This window comes from Euleptes europaea, chromosome 7 (assembly GCF_029931775.1).
Source record: "Euleptes europaea isolate rEulEur1 chromosome 7, rEulEur1.hap1, whole genome shotgun sequence".
In the NCBI taxonomy this organism is placed as follows: Eukaryota; Metazoa; Chordata; class Lepidosauria; order Squamata; family Sphaerodactylidae; genus Euleptes; species Euleptes europaea.
In genome coordinates, this window is record NC_079318.1 from 6,691,556 (window position 1) to 6,713,743 (window position 22,188).

At 43.5% G+C, this 22,188-nt stretch overlaps 1 protein-coding gene across 6 annotated transcripts in view; it reads left to right on the plus strand.

Moving 5' to 3' along the window:
- Positions 1 to 22,188, plus strand: part of UTRN (utrophin) — a 760,310-nt gene that overhangs the window by 657,687 nt on the left and 80,435 nt on the right. For all 6 annotated transcript variants that reach the window (XM_056853742.1, XM_056853743.1, XM_056853744.1 and 3 more), the window contains 3 exons: positions 2,909 to 2,994; positions 16,841 to 16,998; positions 18,330 to 18,496. In XM_056853742.1, coding sequence (XP_056709720.1) covers positions 2,909 to 2,994; positions 16,841 to 16,998; positions 18,330 to 18,496 — 411 coding nt within the window. The remainder of the gene's footprint in view (positions 1 to 2,908; positions 2,995 to 16,840; positions 16,999 to 18,329; positions 18,497 to 22,188) is intronic.

Genomic DNA, 22,188 nt, shown 5'->3' on the forward strand with positions numbered 1-22,188 from the left:
AATCAAAATTAAAATAAAATAAATTCTAATTCACTGAAATCATATACCGGTAAGTTTTTTTTTAAAGTTAAAAAATACAGATATAGAATGAAATTATAAGGATTAAAATGTCCACATCCTTCCTAAGCTATGTAAAAGTATGGTTTGGTAATTGATAAATATAACTGACTGTAAGGATAAATATATCCTTTCCAAAGAAAAGCCATTGCACAATTAAAATTCTCTTTAAATCAGCAAGAGAGATCCTAGCCATAATCCATGAACACTGTAATATATTTTGATGATTATTTATGGATATGTACTTTGAATTCCAATTTCAAGGGGGGGAATTTGAACACTGGATGTTGCCAAATAATTCTTTACCAGTGTTTTTCCCATTAGGAAATTGTTTTATATAAACAATGAAAAAAAGAACAAATCATTTCTATTAGAAGTGATGTTTGAGGAGGGCCTTGGGTATTGGATATATAGATTGCTTGTTTTGTTTTTGGCACCAAATAAAATCTAATCTGCTCTTGAGTTGAATAAGCTTCCATTGTCAACGTTGTTTTATGTTAGCTATCTTATGGGGAAAAGGCAGTTGTCTGATACAGTAAGAATGGTACTCGTACATTTCATTCCTCAATTTATTACTTGCAAATATTTCAGTTTCTACAACATGCCACTATAATTCCATGAATCAGCACTCCTAGTTCTGTCATTTACAACAGAGCTTGTTGTAAATATGCTTGAAATGCGATCCTGGACCCTGATTGCCAGTGTTGCCAGAACAGCATTTTTCCACCTTCGCTGGGCCCGGCAACTTGTGCCCTACTGTCCTGACCTGAACTAGCCACAGTGGTCCAGGTAATGGTCACCTCCTGATTAGACTACTGTAACTCACTCTAAACAGGGCTACCCTTGAAGCTGCTACAAAGATTACACTTAGTCCGAAATACAGCTGCACAGATCCTAACAGGAACTCTTTGAAGAGCACATATTCAACCTGTTCTCTGCCTGCTTCATTGGCTCAAGATTGAAATCCGGATCAGGTTCAAGGTATTGTTGCTTACCTTCAAAGCCCTTCCATTATACTCCACAGAGAGCTTTGCGCTCTGTCTCAATCTCCTGATGATCCTTGGCCCAAAGACCATCCGGCTGTCCTTGACCAGGCCCATGGATTTTTCTGCTGTGGCTCCTACCTGGTAGAACTCTCTGTCCAAAGAGAACCAGGCTCTAATGTACCTCTCTCAGTTCTGAAGGGCCTATAAGACAGACCTATGGTTGAGGACAGCAATGGTTTTATATCCATGGTCATACCATTGACTTGCCCTGATCCTGAATCACCTCCCCCACTTGTTTCTCATGCTCCAGTTCTCTTCCCATCCAGCCCCCTTGTTGTGGTTTTTAATCGGGTTATGTAGATTATTTGCTGCCCCCATATATTGCTTATAGCAATATGGTTAGTATTGAGGAGGGTATTGTTTATTAGGTGCTGTCACAGTAGTCTTGTAATGCTTTGTTTTGATGTATTTTCTGTTGTGAGCCCTGAACCCTGCTTTGGCAGGGTAAGGGTGGAATATACTTAAAAATAATAATAATAAATAAACACCGTTATAACTCTTCAGTAGACTTTTTTTTATTTTGCTGAACTTTTGAATGATAGGAGGATAAATTCACCAACCCAATAGATATATTTGTAACCTAATAACCCTTATTATTGTTGTGATTTGTTACTATTAATGCTTTCTTAAATCTAGGTTGTAAAATATAAACAAATTCCTTTTGATTAGCTGTTCATTGTTAGACTGTGATCCAGAGGGATATGGATACAGTTGAGGAATTTTCTGAGATTTTCTGAGAATTTATTCTACTAGAACTTACTTCCTCAGACTTTGTGTGTGTGTTTGTGTGTGTACTTACAAACAATTTGAGAATCTGTCAGGAAAGATGTTGGAAGGGAAGTTCTGAGACCAGTGTACTTTAAGGACTGTCTTCTCCCATATGAACCTACCCATTCGCTCTGGTCATCTTCAGAGGCCCTGTCACACTATGTAATGTGGCTCCGGTGGTGTGCAATCTTGTAAACTACATTATTAGAATATGTTGTGATGTTATACTGTCCAATATCAATATATAATTGATGTTAAATGTTTGTACTAGGGGTATGCATTCAGCTAAAGCTGAACGGAAACCCCCCCCCCAAAAAATACTTTTTTGGTATTTTCGGTGGGGGGGGCAGGGTTAACCGTTAAAAAAATTGGCGGCAGACAAAAGGAGCCAAAAAGCAAATCCGGAATAATGCCAAATTATTTTGGCATTATTCAGGGCTTCTTTGGCCATTCCGCCATTCCCCCCCTTACTTACCTGCTGGATCCCTCTGATCACAGAAGCTGTTGGGGGCGGAGATCTAAGTGCTGAACTGCAGCACAGCTTTCAAACCCTTGTCCCCAGCAGTTTCAAATCACAGGGGGTTCGGATCAGCACTGCTTGCCGGCAAGCAGCACTCATCTAAACCCTCCAGCAGCGCAGAACTGAATGCTGGACTCCAGGGAGCCCAGCGTTCAGATCTAAGTCTATATTTTTCAGGTTTGGGGTTTTTAAACCCCAAAATTTTCAATTTTCCGCAAAAGCCTAATCCATTGTGTTTGGCTTTTTATTTTATTTTTATTTTTAATTCCGGTTGTATTAAACCTGAACCAAAAAATTTTCGGGGGGGGGGGGAATTTGCACACCCCTAATTTGTACATAATTGAAATATTTAGTGGCTATACTGAGGAACCTCTGCAGAGGAAAATGTTTGATGTGTTGAGCTACTAATGTGTACAAGCTGAAGCCTATTGGAAGTACTTATTAGCTCTTCGGGTGTTTTAATTAAACCGCAGTATAATCTGCCAAATAGTTAATGTTATTTTCATTAACATTTCAGTGGTCGTACTGGAAAAATCAGAGTGCAGTCCCTTAAGATTGGCTTGATTTCTCTTTCTAAGGGACTTCTAGAGGAGAAATACAGATGTGAGTATAACCTTTGTATAAGGGGGTTTCCATTTTTCTTTGAATGTATATAGTTTAAATATAATTCAGTAAAACACGACAGCAATTTTACTGAATTTCATTAACCATTTCATTGTAGTAGCTTATATACAGTCAGGTACTTATTCTGGCAGATAATGAGAACACTAGTTTTTCCTAGCTTGTGTAGATAGATCACATTGGGTAGCCATGTTAGTCTGTCTGTAGCAGTAGAAAAGAGCAAGAGCCCAGTAGCACCATAAAGACTAACAAAATGTCTGGCAGGATATGAGTTTTCATGGGTCACAGCTCACTTTCTGAAGAAGTGAGCTGTGACTCATGAAAGCTCATACCCTGACAGAAATTGTGTTAGTCTTTAAGGTGCTACTGGACTCTTGCTTTTTTCTAGCTTGTGTAGAAAGGCTAAAAATAGTCATTGTTCTGTGTAGTTTTATTATCATTGTTCTGTGTTGGTACAAATTGCACACAGAGCACATGCATAGGTTTAATTTATGGAACCTGCAAGCAATAAAGTGTGAGCTAGAGAATGCCAATAACGGTTTGATTGACTGATTGAGTTTACTGGAGCAGTCGTAGCAAACAATGTGCTAAGGTATTACTACTGTGTTAACAAGTAGCGGCTTTACAATCCGGTTTAACTGTAATATTTGAGCTTGTGAAATATTTTAGCTTCAATTGCAACTAACCTAGCATTCTAATAAAATCTATAAACCTAGTGTCCAAAGCCATCAATAGCTCAAAAAGGATTGGGCCATGAATCAATTCCTTGAGCAGTTTCTCTAGTTCATACATTTCCCTTCACACATCCCTACTTGTACTGCTTTAATCTGTGACTATGGTCTCGATCCACAGCTCTGTAAGTTAACGTATATATTCTACCATCCTTCTGTACATGGTAGGATTAAAACTTAAATCCATCTTTATTTTCCTGTAGAGTAGACAAATAAGTCATTGTAATATTTATGCTTTGACATGAATTTGAAGTTGGTGTACAGTTCACACTTTTATAGCGAAATTCTTAAGGAAGAATTCTCAAGGAAAAGTTTGAAAGAACTGAAAAAATGCTACAGCAATGAAGTAGAAATTAGTATTTAGTGGGGAGAAGACATACTTTAACGATCTAAAAAAATATGAGCAAGTTATTCTGTTGACCATTGTCCTAGTCACAAGTTGGTGTTTGCTCTTTATGCTATAATAAGCTTTTTAGCCTGCAAAGATACCAACTATTGTTTAAAAGGTATTATAAAGATCACATGTAAGTTTGTGTTAAAATGGATTCCATCAGTTATATGTGCCACAAAATATAGCAAAGGCTAGTCAAAATGTTATGTTATAAAAAATTATTTAAAACATAAAATTAAAAAGCTTGATGATGATCAAACTTTTTCTTATTTTGTGAGTGGTCTGTCAACTTGATTGTGCCTTACCTCAGATTACACAGTAAAAGTCATTCCTTACAGGACCTATTCTGAGCACTATACTACATCAGATAAGTTAATGTGGGCTGTATAGCTGTTGATGTGTATTTTGTTTCAGATAAAGCAGAGAGCACACATTGTTGAGAGCACCTGCCACTGTTGCAATGCTTTGTGATACTAAAGACTAACAGCCCATTCCTGAGCCGGACGGCCAAAACTCCTTAGGAGGCCAGGAAGGTGCCTGCGCCGGCATCCACAGGACTTGTGCTGGTGTCCGGGCCACTTCCACCGACATGACCAGCACGGACGTCGGCTTCAGGGTGCAGATGCCAGCCTCCCAGTGCTGCCATAGCAGAGCGGCCCCGGGATGCTGGCACAGCCTCACACTGGCATCCTGATGGTGCACTTCCGTGCAGCATCCTCCCGGGGCTTTCCTGCACCGGGCCAGCGGAGGAGCTGCCTGTAGGCGGCCTCCTAAGCCCTTTCGGGCTAGGAATGCCCCCTTTGCCCTTACCTGGAGATATGCCTCCTTTTTAGGTGGCGTATCCCTGTGCAACCCAATGGAGCAGTTCCACGGGTTTTACAGGTAAGGGCAAAGGTTGGGGGGGAGCAAATCCTCATTTGGAAGCAGTGCGGCTGCACTGCCTCCGTTAGCCAAATTGCCCTTTAACTTGGGGAATTAACCAGCAAGATGGCAGATTACAATATTTACTTCTATAGTGGTATCGCAACCTTTGTATACCAGAGCTGGTATCTGTGACCTTTAAATAAAGACAGAAGCAATGGATTCCAGATTTAAAAGAGTTTATGTAGTTTTCAATCAAATCTGTGTTGCGTACACACATACAGAGAAATCTAGGAAATTCAAAGAGAGGAGTACAAGCACAGATGCCAACTTGGCAGGGATCGTTGATTGGGTAATATCTACCTTTCTTGAAGAGGTGTTGTCCAAGTTCACGTAGACTAAGACAGAGTGGGAAAATGAGCAAGTTGAGGCAGGGGGTTCCCGTGGACTTGACTAGCAAGGCGGGAGGGAGCGTGGTTAGGCTTCGCAAAACCAAACCAATAGAGTAACGGCAAAGGTGCCAGGAGAGACCTAAGGTAACATAATGGGATGGGGGCACCCCAGACATACTGTTTTTCTGGGGGCGGGGAGAGGGGGTTTACCCCTCCTAGGTTCCCAGGTGACAAAAGGTGACAAAAGGATTAATCTGTGGGGTAGTGAGAATTTGGAAATCTATTCTGATTCCAATGGCTTTTGCAACCCGGGAGGAACCGGGAGATCTTCTGCTGAAGTGATTAACGTTCTGGAACAATGGGTGCGATCTCTGCAAAAGTCCGGGGATTGCTGTTGCATAACTGGAGGAACAACTCATCGCTGTTATCAGGATCGCTGCTGACTGCCCATTAAGCATGTTGCAATGGGGAAGTTGGCACTGACTACGTGACTCTCTGCTTTCCACAACATGGCTGCGGCTGGAACAGGATTTGCACAGGAACATGGAGTCTCTCAGGTTCACTGGAGGTGCCTTGCTTCTGTTTCCTAGCTGCTGGCTGCACGGAGCTTGCAGGAGCGGCCGTGTCAGTTTCGCTGGAGCGCGCAGCGGCCGTCGCGTAGCGTTTGGGAGCGGGCGCGTAGCTGGAACAGTAGTCGTGTGCCTGCATAGCGGATTACCAGGTCCAGTCCGGGAGTTTAGGTGGCCCGTATGCTATCAATTCCCCCCCTTGTTGCCTGAAGACACCGTCTGAAATGGCGACACACTTAACACGTGTTGCTTGAAGTCTTGATTGAAGACGCCAAGACTGGAGATGCATAAGCCAAAGGGTTTTGGGGAACCATTTACTACACTAAAATCTCAGATTAAAAAATGGTGACTGTATATTGAACTTGGACACCCTAGCAGGAAGTGTGCAATGTTGAATTTGCAAGCATATTTTCAAAACAGTTGCACTGAGTGAGTCAATACACCAGGCTCAACTTTCAATATATAAATAAACATCAATTTTCTAAACTCAAACTACATTGCTAAACTGTAAACTGTAATCAGATAACTATATACATTGATTCATAAAGCAAACATAGGATACAAAGAAAAACCTTAGGCAGAGGCTGCCAGATGTTGGAAGGGAAAAAAATTGCACCTTTTAAAAGATATAGCGAAAGAAAACAGTGGGATAGACTGCTGGTTTACATGCATTTTCAGAAACTGGAAAAAATATCGTCCCCCCTAGTATAAGGGAGAAGGCAAAAATAAAAGCGTATTGGTTTTAAAGTTCACTTCCCCACAAGGTTTTAAAATGGTGGGGAAGGGTTAACAAAAACTTCCTTGTTTCTTCCGTTTGCAGTTGGCTGGGCTCGGGTGTTCTTCATGCCTGTTCGGTAGCACTCTTCGGCTCTCTCGCTCTCCTTGTGTGCTGGCCTTGGAGGGCCAGGCCGAGTAGGCTTGGGGCGATTTACATACTAACTGCAAAGCATGCTGGTCTAACTTAGAATAATGCAAACGGCTTAACAAAACCTTTATACTTCTGTATGTTTTCTATTTCCTTTGCTGCGAGCTGTGTTAAACATACAGAGTTCCTTTTCACTACCAAGTCAATGTTCACTTTATTTTCAACAGCTGTTTCTCTAAAGCGGGCTGCCTGCTCAATTCCCTTGCAAACCCATCAAGCTTGAGTTCTCTCGCTCGCGTGGATCTCAGCACGGTCCCCAAATAGGGCGGCTCCTATCCAGCAGGTCTACATGGCCTGACTGGCTGCACTGGTGTTGCCCTGGTTTCGGACCAGACGATCCCGCGGGGGGGGGTTGTCTGGGTGAACTGCTGAGACCTCTTTCTAACGGGGAGACCCTTCGGATGCAGGGGGGGTCTCCTTCTGGGAGAGAGGCCTCACTTTACTTGGTAAAAGATAGAAAACATTCAACAAGCAGATAAGCAACATATTCTAAACACACTTCTATCCCGTCCTGTTTTCCAGGGGGTGGCTGCCATATGCAAAATGCCTTGGACTCAGAGGGGTTGTCGTATGCAAATGGTTGGTACACAAGCATACTGGGTAGAGACACCTGATAGCGCTCCTGGTGGAACCTGGTGCCTGGTGCATTGATCGGATACGTGGAGGAGAGTTTAAAAGAGCTCGGGACTTTAACTTTCTTAGTGCAGGCTGCCTGGGAGTTTTGTTGGTCGCAATATTGTGCATATGTCCTGATGCCATAGACCCGGTGGACTTGCAGCTTTTAATCTTGTAATGATCCGGCCCTGTGCCGGCTGCGGGCTGCCAGTCCAAAACCGGTGCGGTATCAGTGCGTGTCTGCTGTCTGCAAAACAGATCAGATCCTCACTCTCCGTCCCTTTGGGGGCCGTGCTGAAAATGCCACGAAATGCCTACCAATGTTCCTGCTAATTTTTGTCCCAGTGGCAAGCTGAAAAGGTAGCCCCACCTTTGAAAGTTAAATAGAGAGACTAGTGAACAGTTTTCGGTCTCTGCCAGCTGTTCTCTGGCCTTTCTGTAATGGAGGGGGTGCTAATTACTTTCATTTTTGCGGTCTTCCATATTGCTGGTCTCCAACGGGGGCTAGCATGGGTTAGGCTAGTCCAAGGGAGGTGAGAAGACATTTGCTTATGGCGCTAAGCATTATGGTTGCAATTATTCACACTTTAAAAATAAAAACCTTTAAACTTAAGTCACTAGCTGTGGCGCTTTTATGGCCATTATGCTTTACGGGTTATCACATACACAAGAAAAATTCTTGGAGAAAGACTTGGATGGGAACCATGGTTAAAAGGAGAGTAGGGTTGCAAGACCAAGTTGGGTCGATGTGCAATTCATTAGCTCTAAGCTAATTCTCCCGGTGGCGTGTCCTCACGACCACCGGTAAATGCGGCGCCTAATCATTGAGCCCATGTGGGCTCCTTGACTTGCACTGGAGTTGTACAGGTTTTGGACTGGCTTGCCCGCTGAGCAGGCTGCCAACGACCAAGACCATGAGGTCTCTTCCTAACGGGGTGATTCTAAAAGGTCAGGCTGGAATCACCTCCTCGGGGGGAGACCTCCCCTATACTGGTAAAAGATAGATTTAAAAAGGAAACAGAAAAAAAACATTCCCTACATGTTCACTTGATACTTTCCAAAGGGAGGGGGAAGAGGGGATACAGGCCAGAGTAAGACTGGCTTGGTCTGCACCAGGGGGTTGGGCGTATGCAAATTTTGCCATAGAAGCATGATGGGTACCAGGCAGTTGGTAGCGTTCTGACAGGTACCAAATGCAGGTGCTTTCAGTTAAAGGGACAGCAACAGGTTTTTAGATTGAGAGAGAGAGTTGGCTTTCCAAGGGCATGTTCGTTTTTAGGGGAAGGGGGATCCCTGTGATCTTAAAGTGGGTGGCTCGGAGGCCCTTGCCACAGAGGTGGGAGCATGCAGTCATCAGCAGGTGAGCAGTCCAAAACCTGGACTACTCGAGCGCTTGCGCACCCCGCTGTTAAAGGACTGGATGGTTCCACCCCCACTTGCGAAGGATCTGAAAAATGGGTTTCGCCTTTACGGTGGTCGTGATGACACGCCACTCGCGGAACCATCCTCATAGTCCCTCCCTCTAATTTTTGCACCCGGGGTTTGCCAAAAACTGATAGGCATCCCCACCTTGGAAAGGCAAAGATAGAACAAATAGAATACACAAGGAAGGAGAGGGGAATGCTGTTTTCCCCCCTTCTATAACCTTTTGAAGGGGATTTGGGTGGTTAGGTGGATGAGTTCCAGCCTGCCGAACTGTCTACGCACCCAACACCCAAGAGAAATTATCAAAATGGTCAGACAGACTTGTGCTGCCAGGATTACAACAATGGGGTGCAAGGCTAGATTAAAAAAGCCTGTGGCGGAGGGACTCCAACCCAAGAGGGTCTCCCACCATGAGTGATCTCCAGCGGTTTCTATTATAGCAGAGATGTCGGTGATCACCTTATTATTATGGGAGATGACCAGGGAGCTGGTATCTCCAGACCGTTTTATTTCCTGAAGACTGGCCTGAAGTTTGGGATGCTTAAAGAGTTGGCTGATGGACTCTAAGCCCATTCCTAAAAAGAGGGGTTGCATATAGGCAAAAGGTTCTGGGGATAAAACCATTTCTTCACGGGTCCATACCCCTGTACAGATGTGAGATTGCAAAAACACCTATTCATAAAAGGGAGCATTGGTTGCAACAAAAAGGAGTTCAAAACAAGAAAGGCACAGGGGGTTCTGACACAAGCACACCCTTTTCCTAAGTATACAAGTGCAGACCCAGATTCCTGTGTCAGGTCATATTTACAGTGGCTGACCTGATCTATGGGGGGAGCCAAACAGGGGTGGTGAGGTTCTAAGGCATGGTCCTCACAAATAAAGCCAAGGCGGTCACGGTGTACACATCCCTCGGTGTTTAGAAAAGCAATTCCTTGCGGGGAGAGTCTTGCCCAATGGGAGGGGTTTCTTGCATAAAGTACGTCCGACTCTCCCACTTGCAAACCTAGGGGAATAATGGGGGAAATCTAAAAAGATTCTCGGCTGCTAGCCATCAGTAAAAAGAGCAGGAGTTCCTGAGATTGGGGGTTGAAGGTGGAGTTCACTAGAGTCCACCATGGTTCCAGTTGCAGTTCGGTTTCGGTAAGTTTTGGGGCGATTAGATGCTTTATTTCCAGGGGGAGGTATCCCTCTGAGGCTTATCTAATTATTCCTATGGCCATGGCGATGTTTAGGCTGTGGGCTTGGCTATATTGCTATGGACAGATTGGTTTGTAGAGACTGAGTCCCTCTTAAGAGGAGAGCAAAGTCTCTCTCAATTTGGCTTTCCCAATTCACTAAGATTTCGCTGATTGAGTGCTGTGCTTCGGACAGGGAATGCATGGAGTTGCAGATGGGCTTGCCCAGGTCTGAGATTGTGGCCATTGCATAGGCAAACTTGTTGGCCAGAACTTCTATGTTCGCTGCATCTAAAAGGGCTGTTCCTCCTGCTGCGGGGGCGATCCAATCGGCAGCTGCTCTCTTCCTTCGATTAGGGGAAGGAGAGACATCTGTCCATAACTTGAGCCAAGCTTTCCATCCTTCTTCACCTGGTTTTAAATAGGGGGCGCACTTGAGGCTGTCTGTGCGTGGTGTTGAGACCCGAGAGTTGGACTCTGATCTCTTTTAGTGACATTTGGGGCTGGACCAGGAAGGTTTCTTTAATATCTTTTTGACTATATGTGAGCCAGCGACCTTTGGAAAATCAGCCTTGAGTGCATGTGGGTCCGACATGAGGGGATCAAATGTCAGATTAAATGAGTCCCCTACTTCCACTTCAGGTGGCATTGTCCCAGAGTGTGTGTCATGCTGAGTTCTATCACTCCCAGGTGGTGAAACCTGATAGAGTGGGCTTGACTTGGACATTTGGGGTCCATAGACCTTATAAGCCAGTCCGGAGGTCCCTGCTTTGTCAGGTCCTCATTGCTAACTGTCCAAGGGGTATTTGACCAGTTTCCCACTTGGCTTACTATGACTTCTCCGGTGGGGATGGTTAGTTTGGTGGATGCTTCCATTTTAGTTCTGGTGCCTATTAGGATTACAATTGTAAGAGGTTCCTCTGCCTTCCAAATTGTGGCCGACACCTTGCAAACTGCGCAATTTGGAGCCCAATCTTCTGTAACTGGAGGAGGAGTGGGGGTGGAGGTAGAGGTGGTCGCTGGTCTCATGGCTTTTAGAATTCTAATTTTGGGTGGTCTCTTTTGACTCCAAATGCATGATGCATTGACTAAAGGACTTTGTCCAAATGTGAGTAGCACAGTAAAAATTGTTGGTTAGTGCGTACTCCAATGCACAGGAGCACGAGATCTGGGGGTTTGGCCCATTGTTCGTCACAGCTTCTGAAGGTGTAGCTGTTTTGTTGGAGCGCGAAGTCTGTGTAGGCATAATTGTTTTTAATGATATCACAGACCATAGTATCGTAGTTGGTGACTGCTGTCTTGCACCTCCAGTGGGGCTTGCCTAAGATACTGGGGATGGTTTGGTTATAAGAGATTGTTTTACCTAGTTGCAGGGTGAAAACGATGCATAGGGTTCTGATCCATGTTATCCATCTCATTCTGAGGGTGCTCTGGGGTCCCTGCAAGCATAGAGATGGGGCATGTTCAGGGCATTGTGGAGTTTCAGTAGAGAGAAAGAGAAATTGGGGGGGGGGTACTTTTTCTGGTTTGTTTCTTCTACTTCCGGTACTTTTTCTGGTTTGTTTCTTCTACTTCCCCCCTTGCTTGTTCTGTGGTTTCTAACCCAGAAGAAGCATAACTGGGAAGAATGAGCACACAAACAAGAATTCTGTTCAAAGCTCCATGAAAGTTCCTTCCAAAGGGACTGTTGGAAGGTGGGCGATGCTTTCTAGAGAGATTTGCCTAATGGAGACTTCTGAGATCGGGGGCAGTAAAGGAGGCTTCACCCTAGGTTTGGCTTGTGGGCGTGCTGCTGGCGGCTCGCCTTTTCATTCTTTTAATTGCGAGCAGTGAAAATATTTGTACCAAGTGTCACCCTTTTGCCGGGGGATGGCCACCTGATATACTGCTGGACTGACTTGCTTTGTGATGGAAATGGGACCTAGCCATTTGGCAGACAGGGAGTGCCCCTCTTGGGAGAATTTCCTGTACAGAACAAATTGTCCTTCCTCCCATTGCTGGGGATTTCGGACCCAACCTAACTTTTTATCAATTCTCTGTTGGTTGACTCCAAGGGTGTGGGCTACTTGCCTGTGTATTTCAGAAATAGTTTTGACTAGGTTGCGTACCCATTCCTCGTTGATCACTACTGTTTCCAGTTCGGTAGGCATCTGGGAGTTTAGCCAGAATGCTTCAGGGAGGTGCATTTTCCTGCCTGTCATGACCATGTGGGGGGTGTAGCCGTGGGTGGCTACTGTGCCCCTGAGAGCCATTAGGATAATGGGGAGCTTTTCATCCCAGTCCTTTCCTGATGACTTCACCACTTTACGGAGCACCTCCTTAAGAGTGCGATTGGTTCTTTCAGTGGTTCCTGAAGATTGGGGGTGGCCCGCGATGTGAAAGCGCTGTTTGATGCCCAGTGCCTTGCACAGCTCTTTTGTGATTTGCCCAGTGAAGTGTGGGCCGAGGTCGCTGTCGACTTTACATATTCCGAACCTACTCCATATGTTATTAAAGAGGAGGCAGGCCATGGTGGCGGCATCGTTTCTCTTGCAAGGAAAAGCCTTGATCCATTTGCTGAATGGATCGATCACTGTCAGGCAATGCTTATTGCCTCTGGCAGTGGTCAGGAGTGGACCAATAAAATCAATTTAAATTTCAGCCCACGGTCCTTTGATTCATTGGTGTTGGAGGGGGGCTTTGGAGTCGGAGGAGTCTGCATTTACCATGGCACAGGAGAGACAGTTATCTACCCACTGTGCCACTTCTTGGCGCATGTGCGGCCACCAGCCAACTTCCTGGACTCGGGAGAGTGTGTGCTCTTTTCCCCTATGTCCCTGCTCATGTACAAATTGGATGAGGTCTCCTCTAATGTCTGTCGGTATGATCCAGTGGCACTTGTGTTTATCACCTTGGCTAGGATTGGGTTGACGGGCTGGTTTTGAGCTTCTTGGCACCCCGTAGTCTCCTGTGGGAGAACTGGGTATAGTGGCACTGAGGGCGCTAAGGGGACTGGCAGCTCTAATACAGTCTCTGGGTGGACTGTGGCTATAATTGCATGTTGCAGCCCCAACTGTTGTCTCAGAGAATTGATCTCTTTCTGACATGCCTCATGGGATGCAGCGGTGGTTTCTGTTCTGACCTTTTCTGGCCTTTTCAGCCAGATATTGGGCAGCCTGAGTGGCTTTGGATAACTGTGCCAGGGTTGCCTCTAACATTTGCTCCAGCTGTTTATTCTGGAGAGTGATGGCTTCATTTTTTTGGTAGACTTCCTCGAGGGAGGTTGCTAAACCTCGTTTCTCCAATGTGAGGTCCACTTTCTCCAGAGCGAGTTCCTTTACTCTCATCTCTAGGAAGTGTACTTCCTCTTCTGACTCCATCATTCGGTTCAAGTATTCTCCTTCTGTTTTTACCAATTTATTCTGGTGTTCTTCCACAGTCTCTTGTGTCTTCTTTAAGAGAGAGGCGCAATCCTTGACGGTGGAATAGAGACCCCACGCCATGTATCGATCCTTTTGTTTAGAAGAAGGCTTATTTTTCTCGCAATATTCCTGGATTGTGTCCTGGAGCGTGGATAAAGGGTCTGAGGTTCCATTAAAGACTCCCTCTTCCCACGGGCAATCTCCTTTCTTCGCTAGCCACTTTTCTAATCGGGGAAGGTTGGGCTGTTTTTTGAACTTGGTTTCCAGTGAAGTCATTAGGGATTTCTGCACTGGATAGCGAGACGTTACTTTGCAGAACTGTTTAGGAACAACTGCTTGTGTTGGCTTGGAACGCTGTTCAGCAAATTTCCTAAGGGAAACTTGCGCGTTCCAGCCGTGGAGACGTATGACCTGGCAAATTTCCTAAGGGAAAAGTGCACGTCTCGGTGGTGAAAGGTGTGGTTGGGCACACTTCTAAGGAAGGTATGCCCGCCTTTGTAATAGAGACGTCTGACTTGGCACGCTTCTAAGGAAGACGTACATGCATCTGTAATGGAGATGTATGACCTGGCAAATTCCTAAGGGAAAATGCACGTCTCAGCCTAGTGGAAGTGGCCTCTTCTCCGTCCTAGGTCTTTTATGGGATGATTCCTCAACCCTATGCTTGGGCGCTTCTGCTCACCCAAAAACTACACTCCGCATCCGGGGTGAGTGAAACAGTCACGGTCAGAGCTTGGCTCTGCCAGGAAACACTGGTGCCAGATTCCCTAGATTATTGAGTTATCGCTCCCCCATACATCTGGGGTCGGCGTTGCTGTATTGCCGAGCTTGACTCCACCAGTTAAGAGGTTTCAAAAAGAGCACAAAAATTCTTCGAGCACAAAAAAGTGTGGGGGGGAGGTTTTCCTATGAAAGGTTTTTTGATGCAACGGGGATTTTATATAAGCCTGGGTGTAGAACGTGCGAGTGTCTACGTGTAGCCTACTCTGCAAACCCCAACCCAGATAGATTCAAATGGGGAATCTCAAGAGAGAGATTTGATTCCCAGGACTTCACTACTCGAGCCCTTGGCATTGACCAACAGGCCGGGCATCTAACTCGTGCCGCTGAAGGAATGAAGGGGGGAAAGCCAACCCACAAAACCAGCACTCTCTAGAGCCAAACACACAATCACACACACACTGTTCTTTTTATGTGACAATTTGAGACGAGATGATGTTTTTAGTCAAAATTTAAAGAGTCACAGAACTTACTCCTATGTCTGCCCGCTGAATACAGACACGTGTCGACTCGTGTTGCATTCATAAGTGCAGGGTTGCCTGCATTCTCCACTAGTAATCTGTTAGCCAAATTGCCCTTTAACTTGGGGAATTAACCAGCAAGATGGCAAATTACAATATTTATCTCTATAGCGGTATCGCAACCTTTGTATACCAGAGCCGGTATCTGTGACCTTTAAATAAAGACAGAAGCAATGGATTCCAAATTAAAAAGAGTTTATGTAGTTTTCAATCAAATCAGTGTTGCATACACACATACAGAGAAATCTAGGAAATTCAAAGAGAGGACAGATGCCAACGTGGCAGGTTATCGTTGATTGGGTAATATCTACCTTTCTTGAAGAGGTGTTGTCCAAGTTCACGTAAACTAAGACAGAGTGGGAAAATGAGCAAGTTGGGGCAGGGGGTTCCCTTGGACTTGACCAGCAAGGCAGGAGGGAGCGTGGTTAGGCTGCGCAAAACCAAACCAATAGAGTAACGGCAAAGGTGCCAGGAGAGACCTAAGGTAACATAATGGGATGGGGGCACCCCAGACATACTGTTTTTCTGGGGGCGGGGAGAGGGGGTTTACCCCTCCTAGGTTCCCAGGTGACAAAAGGGTGGGGTAGTGAGAATTTGGAAATCTATTCTGATTCCAATGGCTTTTGCAACCCGGGAAGAACCGGGAGATCTTCTGCTGAAGTGATTAACATTCTGGAACAATGGGTGCGATCTCTGCAAACGTCCGGGGATTGCTGTTGCATAACTGGAGGAACAACTCATCGCTGTTATCAGGATCGCTGCTGACTGCCCATTAAGCTGCGGATGTTGCAATGGGGAAGTTGGCACTGACTACGTGACTCTCTGCTTTCCACAACATGGCTGCGGCTGGAACAGGATTTGCACAGGAACATGGAGTCTCTCAGGTTCACTGGAGGTGCCTTGCTTCTGTTTCCTAGCTGCTGGCTGCACGGAGCTTGCAGGAGCGGCCGTGTCAGTTTCGCTGGAGCGTGCAGCGGCCGTTGCGTAGCGTTTGGGAGCGGGCGCACGGCTGGAACAGTAGTCGTGTGCCTGCATAGCGGGTTACCAGGTCCAGTCCGGGAGTTTAGGCTGCCCATATGCTATCACCTCCAGCCACCAGCGCAGCCCCTTCCCTCAGGAATGGGCTGTTATAGGTTTATTTTAAGACCTGCATATTTTTTAAAAAGTACTATCTTTGATATGCCTTGAATCACTTTAATTTGTTTTGTTGTAAACCACATTTGAAGCTAATATGACCGAAAGGTGGACTACAAATATAGTAAATGGATAAATATAGATAAATATGGATGAGAAGTGGGACATAAATAATTTTTAATCAGAATCAACCATGCAGTGCAATGCAATTGCTAGTTAAGGTAATTCTCAGTTTAATAGCCAACACTTGTACTATTTAAGATGTGCAGAAAGTTAATCTGAAATAGTTCTAGCTGGCTTCTGTTTTTATTCTCAACATTTTGTGTATAATGCTAGAAAATCCCAGATAATGCAAAGTGAAAGAGTAAAAAGAATTTATTCAGAAGCTCTGTTAGTATTTTGAGCCATGTAGTTTTCTTGCCTTGACCTGGATGGCCCAGGCTAGCCTGATCTCATCAGATCTCAGAAGCTAAGCAGGGTCAGCCCTGGTTAGTATTTGGATGGGAGACCACCAAGGAAGTCCAGGGTTGCTGTGCAGAGGAAGGAACTGGCAAACCACCTATGTTAGTCTCGTGCCTTGAAAACCCCATAAGCTGTCTCCATAAGTCGGCTGTGACTTGACAGCACTTTACCCACACACACACACACACACACACACAGAGAGTTTTCTTAATGTAATGGGTAGAGATGGATAGACATTTATCGAAACAAAACCCTGCCTGTTAGTTTGACTACATTGTAGATGTGAAATCATAGCATTATTATTATTTTAATTAGAGAGAGTTTATGACGGTTAGAATTACTTTGAAACAGGTAACATTTTGCTTGTATGCAGGATGGAATTGCTACTGCTAAAATTGCTAATACAAAGGTAAACAGAGAAACGTTCTTTCTTGCACGGATTCCAGATCTCTTTAAGGAAGTGGCAGGAACTACAGAAATGTGTGACCAGAGGCAGCTCGGCTTGTTACTTCATGACGCTATCCAGATTCCAAGACAGCTTGGTGAAGTAGCTGCTTTTGGAGGCAGTAATATTGAGCCCAGCGTCCGCAGCTGTTTTCAGCAGGTAAATAAATTTAGCTCTGCTTTCGTTCTGTTTGGTGCTAATTCTATTATCAGCCCCAAATCGAGTTAGGCATTTGCAGACACAACAGCTTCCAGAGGAAAAGAAAAAACCCAAACAGGTATGTAGTACTATAGTTTCACGTAAATCAGTCATTTATATAATTATTAAAGGCATTAATCTACGAAAGATGGAGAAAAAGCAATTGGGTTGTAGTTGCATGGAAGCATAGTTATTGCTTTGTAGAATGTCATGTGAAGGATTATAATTTAAAAGGATATTTCTGAGACCTTCATTCCGGGGCTTCTTACATCCGCAGGGGCTCCAGTATTTGCATGGAGCTTCCACATGTGCAAAGAACAAGTGAGTTCAAGCTTGTTGCGCGACTACCTGTTTGCCTCATGCCAAATAAATCTTTGCATCTCCCCTAGTGGTTAATTTAGTGAATAGTAATAGAAGTTGATCCGTGCTACCATAACCTACAGGCTTGAGTACTGTCGTATACTATATGTGGAGCAGCCCTTGAAGATGGTCAGAAGCTTCAGTTAGCACAACCTGCCTGCCACTATGCTAATCTGTATATCAAGCAAGTACTGATAGAGCTTCACTGGCTGTGAAATTGTTTTCAGGTTCAGTTGAAGGTACTGGTTTTTACCTTTAATTTCCTTCACCATCTGGAACCTATGTATCTGGAAAATCTGAAGGATGTATCAGAAGCGTCTTATGGACTCTTTTGGAAATCCTTTTGACCCAACAGGTCCTTTTTTTTTCTTTTTCTTTTTTGCAGGTAGGTCATGTATTTTTTCAGTCCTACCATCCAACCTGTGCAATAATCTTTTGGAAAAGAATTGGAAGGCCCTGATGTTAAACAGGGCATGTAAGATTTTAATCTTCTAAGAAGAATTTGGTGACTAATGGATTTTAATCTTTCTGCTGGGCACTGAAGTTGTATTGAGTGGTTTAAGTGTTTTTGGTTGTTTTTGTTGTTAGCTAGTAGTTTTTAGCGTAAGCTGCTCAGAACACAAGAAAGAGTGAAGGATATAGTTATAAATACATAAATAAAAGTAGTCAATTCCACTGCATGTTATCAGCTTGTGTTGCTGCTCTGGTTTAGTTAGGTTAGAAGCTCAGTTGAAATTTGTCATTCCTAGTTGATTATTGTAGGTGGCAGTAGCGTTTTCTTGGCTTATGTTTTAATTACAGTGTAATTTCCTTGTGTTTCCTCATTTGGGAAGGACTGAAGTTGAAGCAGTTTCTTTGTTTAAAAAATAATGGGGTAAAAATGTTTAAACATACACATTTAAATATCTTCTGATCTTGTCCTCATTCATCAGAACAACAACAAACCAGAAATCAGTGTAAAACAATTTATAGACTGGATGCATCTGGAGCCTCAGTCAGTGGTGTGGTTGCCTGTTCTGCACAGAGTGGCAGCTGCAGAAACCGCAAAACATCAGGCCAAGTGCAACATCTGCAAGGAATGCCCAATTGTTGGCTTTAGGTAAGCTGAATAAAATGCTGTGTCCTCCTAAAGGTTTAATGAATAAACTGGCTGCTTATAACACCCTGCTTTGTTGCAGATTCCTGGATGACATAACTCAGTAGTTGACTGATGGCGGGAATGTATTCCGATCTTGATTAGCTTTTCTAAAGATGTCTGATGCCTGTTGTATACCACACCACAATCTTCATTGTGGGCTGGTCTCTTATGGATGGTTGACTGCAACAGGTTTTGTTCCCGTTTTCCTAGTAGAGGCTATGTTTTCTTTCACAAATTTAAACCGAAGGACTGTGGCAGGGAGATTAAGGAACCAGCCATCTGCATTAGATTCTTGTATACCTTGGAACCCATTGGAAACATATTCTGGAGGGCTCATAGTCTGCTGTGGACAGGCTGGATGGAAAACCTACATGGTACACTAGTATCCATTTCAGAAATAACCAACCTTATCCAAGGTCTGAGATAAGGTAAATCTCAGGTCGTGATAACATCACCACAGATTTACTAAAATTGATTTTGGATTGGTGGGCACCACTTCTTGTTGCATTATTCACTTCAATCCATCTTACAGCATGTACATAGTAAAATTGAAAACTATCCAAAGGACAATTTGAGGGGGATGAAAGCTAGAGTCAGATAAACTCTTAACCATTGAGTTAATCTAAAAATTGAATAGAGTAGGTGCCAGAACACAGCCCTGTTTGACACCATTATAAGTAGGAACAGGGACTGACAGATGTTCAGCATGGTTACAATTAACCCATAGCCAAGTGTTGTCATTTAGGCACTGGACAAGAATTAGCATCCATCTATTTATATTGGACTTCTTGAATTTACTCCATAGCCTAGCACATAGGATAAGATTGAGTGCTGCCTTAAAATCAATGAAAGCCACATAAAAGGTATCACATTTTTATCTACCTGCTCTAAATTCAGCATCCTCTAGAATGTTTCCAAGGTCTAACCAGTCCAATGACTTATTCTGTAGATGGCGTGCTTTCACTCTGACCTGTCTTAATGTTCTTCCATCCGCTTTATTAGGAGGGAGATACCATGATGTGCCACTTCATGGGCATTTATGCGCCTGTGCTACTGGAGAAATTGAAGTGGTTCAAGTTGGCTCACAGTAATAGTTTAAAACATTTTCAGTTAAAACCAAAATAAAATAGCACCTCCATTAAATCATTTGAAGTAACTGAAAAGTATAATGGCCTGGCGCGAGTCTCCACTCCTTTAAGCAGATAAAAATATAAAAAGCATCTAGTTTTACGGCATTACCATCCCCATGTCTATCTTGGTGCTTTCTAGAAAAGAGGCACCTTTAACTTATTGCCTTATTAAAGGTCTATATGTGCTACTCACTGACTTACTACACATGAAACTACTGCAGTTTTCTAATTAATACATTATATAATGTAATATATCATTTACTCCTTAAATGAAAATACCAAGACCACAGTTACACAGCCCGGATAACCTACAAGAACCAATGAACTCTGACCGTGAAAGCTTTCGACAATCCTTTTTGTTTGTTTGTTTGTTTCCCCATTGTAAGGCAAAAATCCATGTATGTGAAAGATCTGGATTGCTGAGTGCCAGAAGCCTAATCTATTATCCTTGACTACATTAACCAATATATAAAAATAGTTGCCATTCTGTTATGGGGGCAAAAAGCACTGAAGACAGCAATGTACTAAAGAGAAGATGAAAGGTCACAAACATCTAGAACACAAAGAGAACAAGAATGTGGCTACTTTTGTGTTGGTATGCAGTACACTGAATTTCACAGCATCCAATCATAAATGTGAATTATATGGCCAATATTATATAACAGTGGAGGTCATGAAAAACAGGGCTGTGCATAAAATATTGAAACAGATGATTCAGCAATTCTAAAGGTAATCCTCTAAATTATAAACATATATTCATGCATCAGAAAACAAAAAAACATCGGTGTTAAATCTAGCTATAAAGTTCACCAACGCTGGCTTAAGTTGACTAAAACAATTGCTCAGTTCTAGATGGTAATCTGTCTGCCCCAGGTAGGACTGTATTAAGTAGTGCCTGCTATAGAGAAGAATATCAGCTGCCTCCTGCTAGAAAACTATGACTGAATTCCGGTTGGTAGCTGGCAAAGCTATTAGGTTGATAAATTTGAATAGGTTACCAGCTGTTTTCTGATTACTAATATCATCTGCATCATTAAATTATGATATCAGCCATTGGGAGCAGTCCTAGGCAGGTCTACTCAGAAGTAAGTATTGTGTTATTCATTGGCATTTACTCCTTAGAATGAATCCTTAAGATTGAAGCTATTGAAGGTCCAAGTATAAAAAGGACTAATTTTTTAATGTTTGAAAACATTAAATCTTGGTCTCTAGAACAAGACTCTTTAATTTAATTTGATTGTTGAAAGCACATATATTGCACTGTCTATCCATTCTGTCCTTTTTTCCTCCACAAAATTTAGTATAAAAGGAATATTTTAGGTGTTGATGAAACTCCACAGTTTATACAAAACTTAATTCTGACACAGATGACAGAGAAGTTAAGATCTTTAACAGCATGTTACGCTCTAGTTTCACTACCATGTATTATTTACAACTAGTAAGAAATGTATATGCTGTGTTGAGGTCTCATATTAGAACTTTCTTTGAAATATTCATAGCTGTTAATCACTTCCTGTTCTGTGGCTCAGGGATACAGCTCTAGCCTTTCAGGCCTAACATCACAGATTCAGTCCCCAGCATCTTTAGTTAAAAGGATCACATACTGGGTGATGTGAAAGAGAGTCACTGCCAATTGGAGTATGCAATACTGACCTTGATAGACCAATAGTCTGATAGACCAATACCTTTTTATGTGTAATTTTGTCAGTTGTTAATGTATGTAAATGAATACTTACTGCATACAACTCTCCCAGTTAATTGATTAAATTACCATTTGTTCTTGTTCACATCCTATTATTATTTTCTCCATCCCAAGATCAGGGGCATCTTTGGATTCCTTGGTATGAAACAAAAATAAAATGAACAATATTGGGCTCCTTTTAGCAAGGGAGATGACAGAATTATCTAGGGATGGCACAGCTGGATTACTCATTGGCTTAGTCCAGACATCAGAGATAACTATGGTTTACTTCAATTCACTGGCATTGGTCTGATTGTCTGAACTCAGGCCAATCTATACACAATGGTTAGTTTGATCTAGTTGTCAAAATAGATGAAAATAGGTACAGATTGAGTATCCCTTAACCAGACAGCCAAAACCCAGAATGACCCGAAAACCAGACTTCTAAGACAAAAATCCTTGTTAACAATTCAGATGACTCTAGAGCACTGGTTCCCAACCAGGGGTCCATGGACCCCCAGGGGTCCACGAGAACTAAACCAGGGGTCCGTGAAACAAAGTTATAAACCCATAATAAATTAATATTTACGCGGGCGGCATGGCGGCGGCTCGCGGACGTAGAGCGTGGCGGCATGCGGTGGTGACTCGCGGGGGCGGCGCGCGACAAGGAACATGCGGGGGCGGGGAGACCAGGGGAAGGTGCAAGCGAGCCTCACACAACCACACACAATAGGAGAAACACTTGTCAAACCTTGTTTGATGATAGCTGTCGAAGAGGTTTTAAGGATGGAAGCCAAAAAGAAAATACAAGAAATACCTCTATCGAACAACACGGTAAAAGC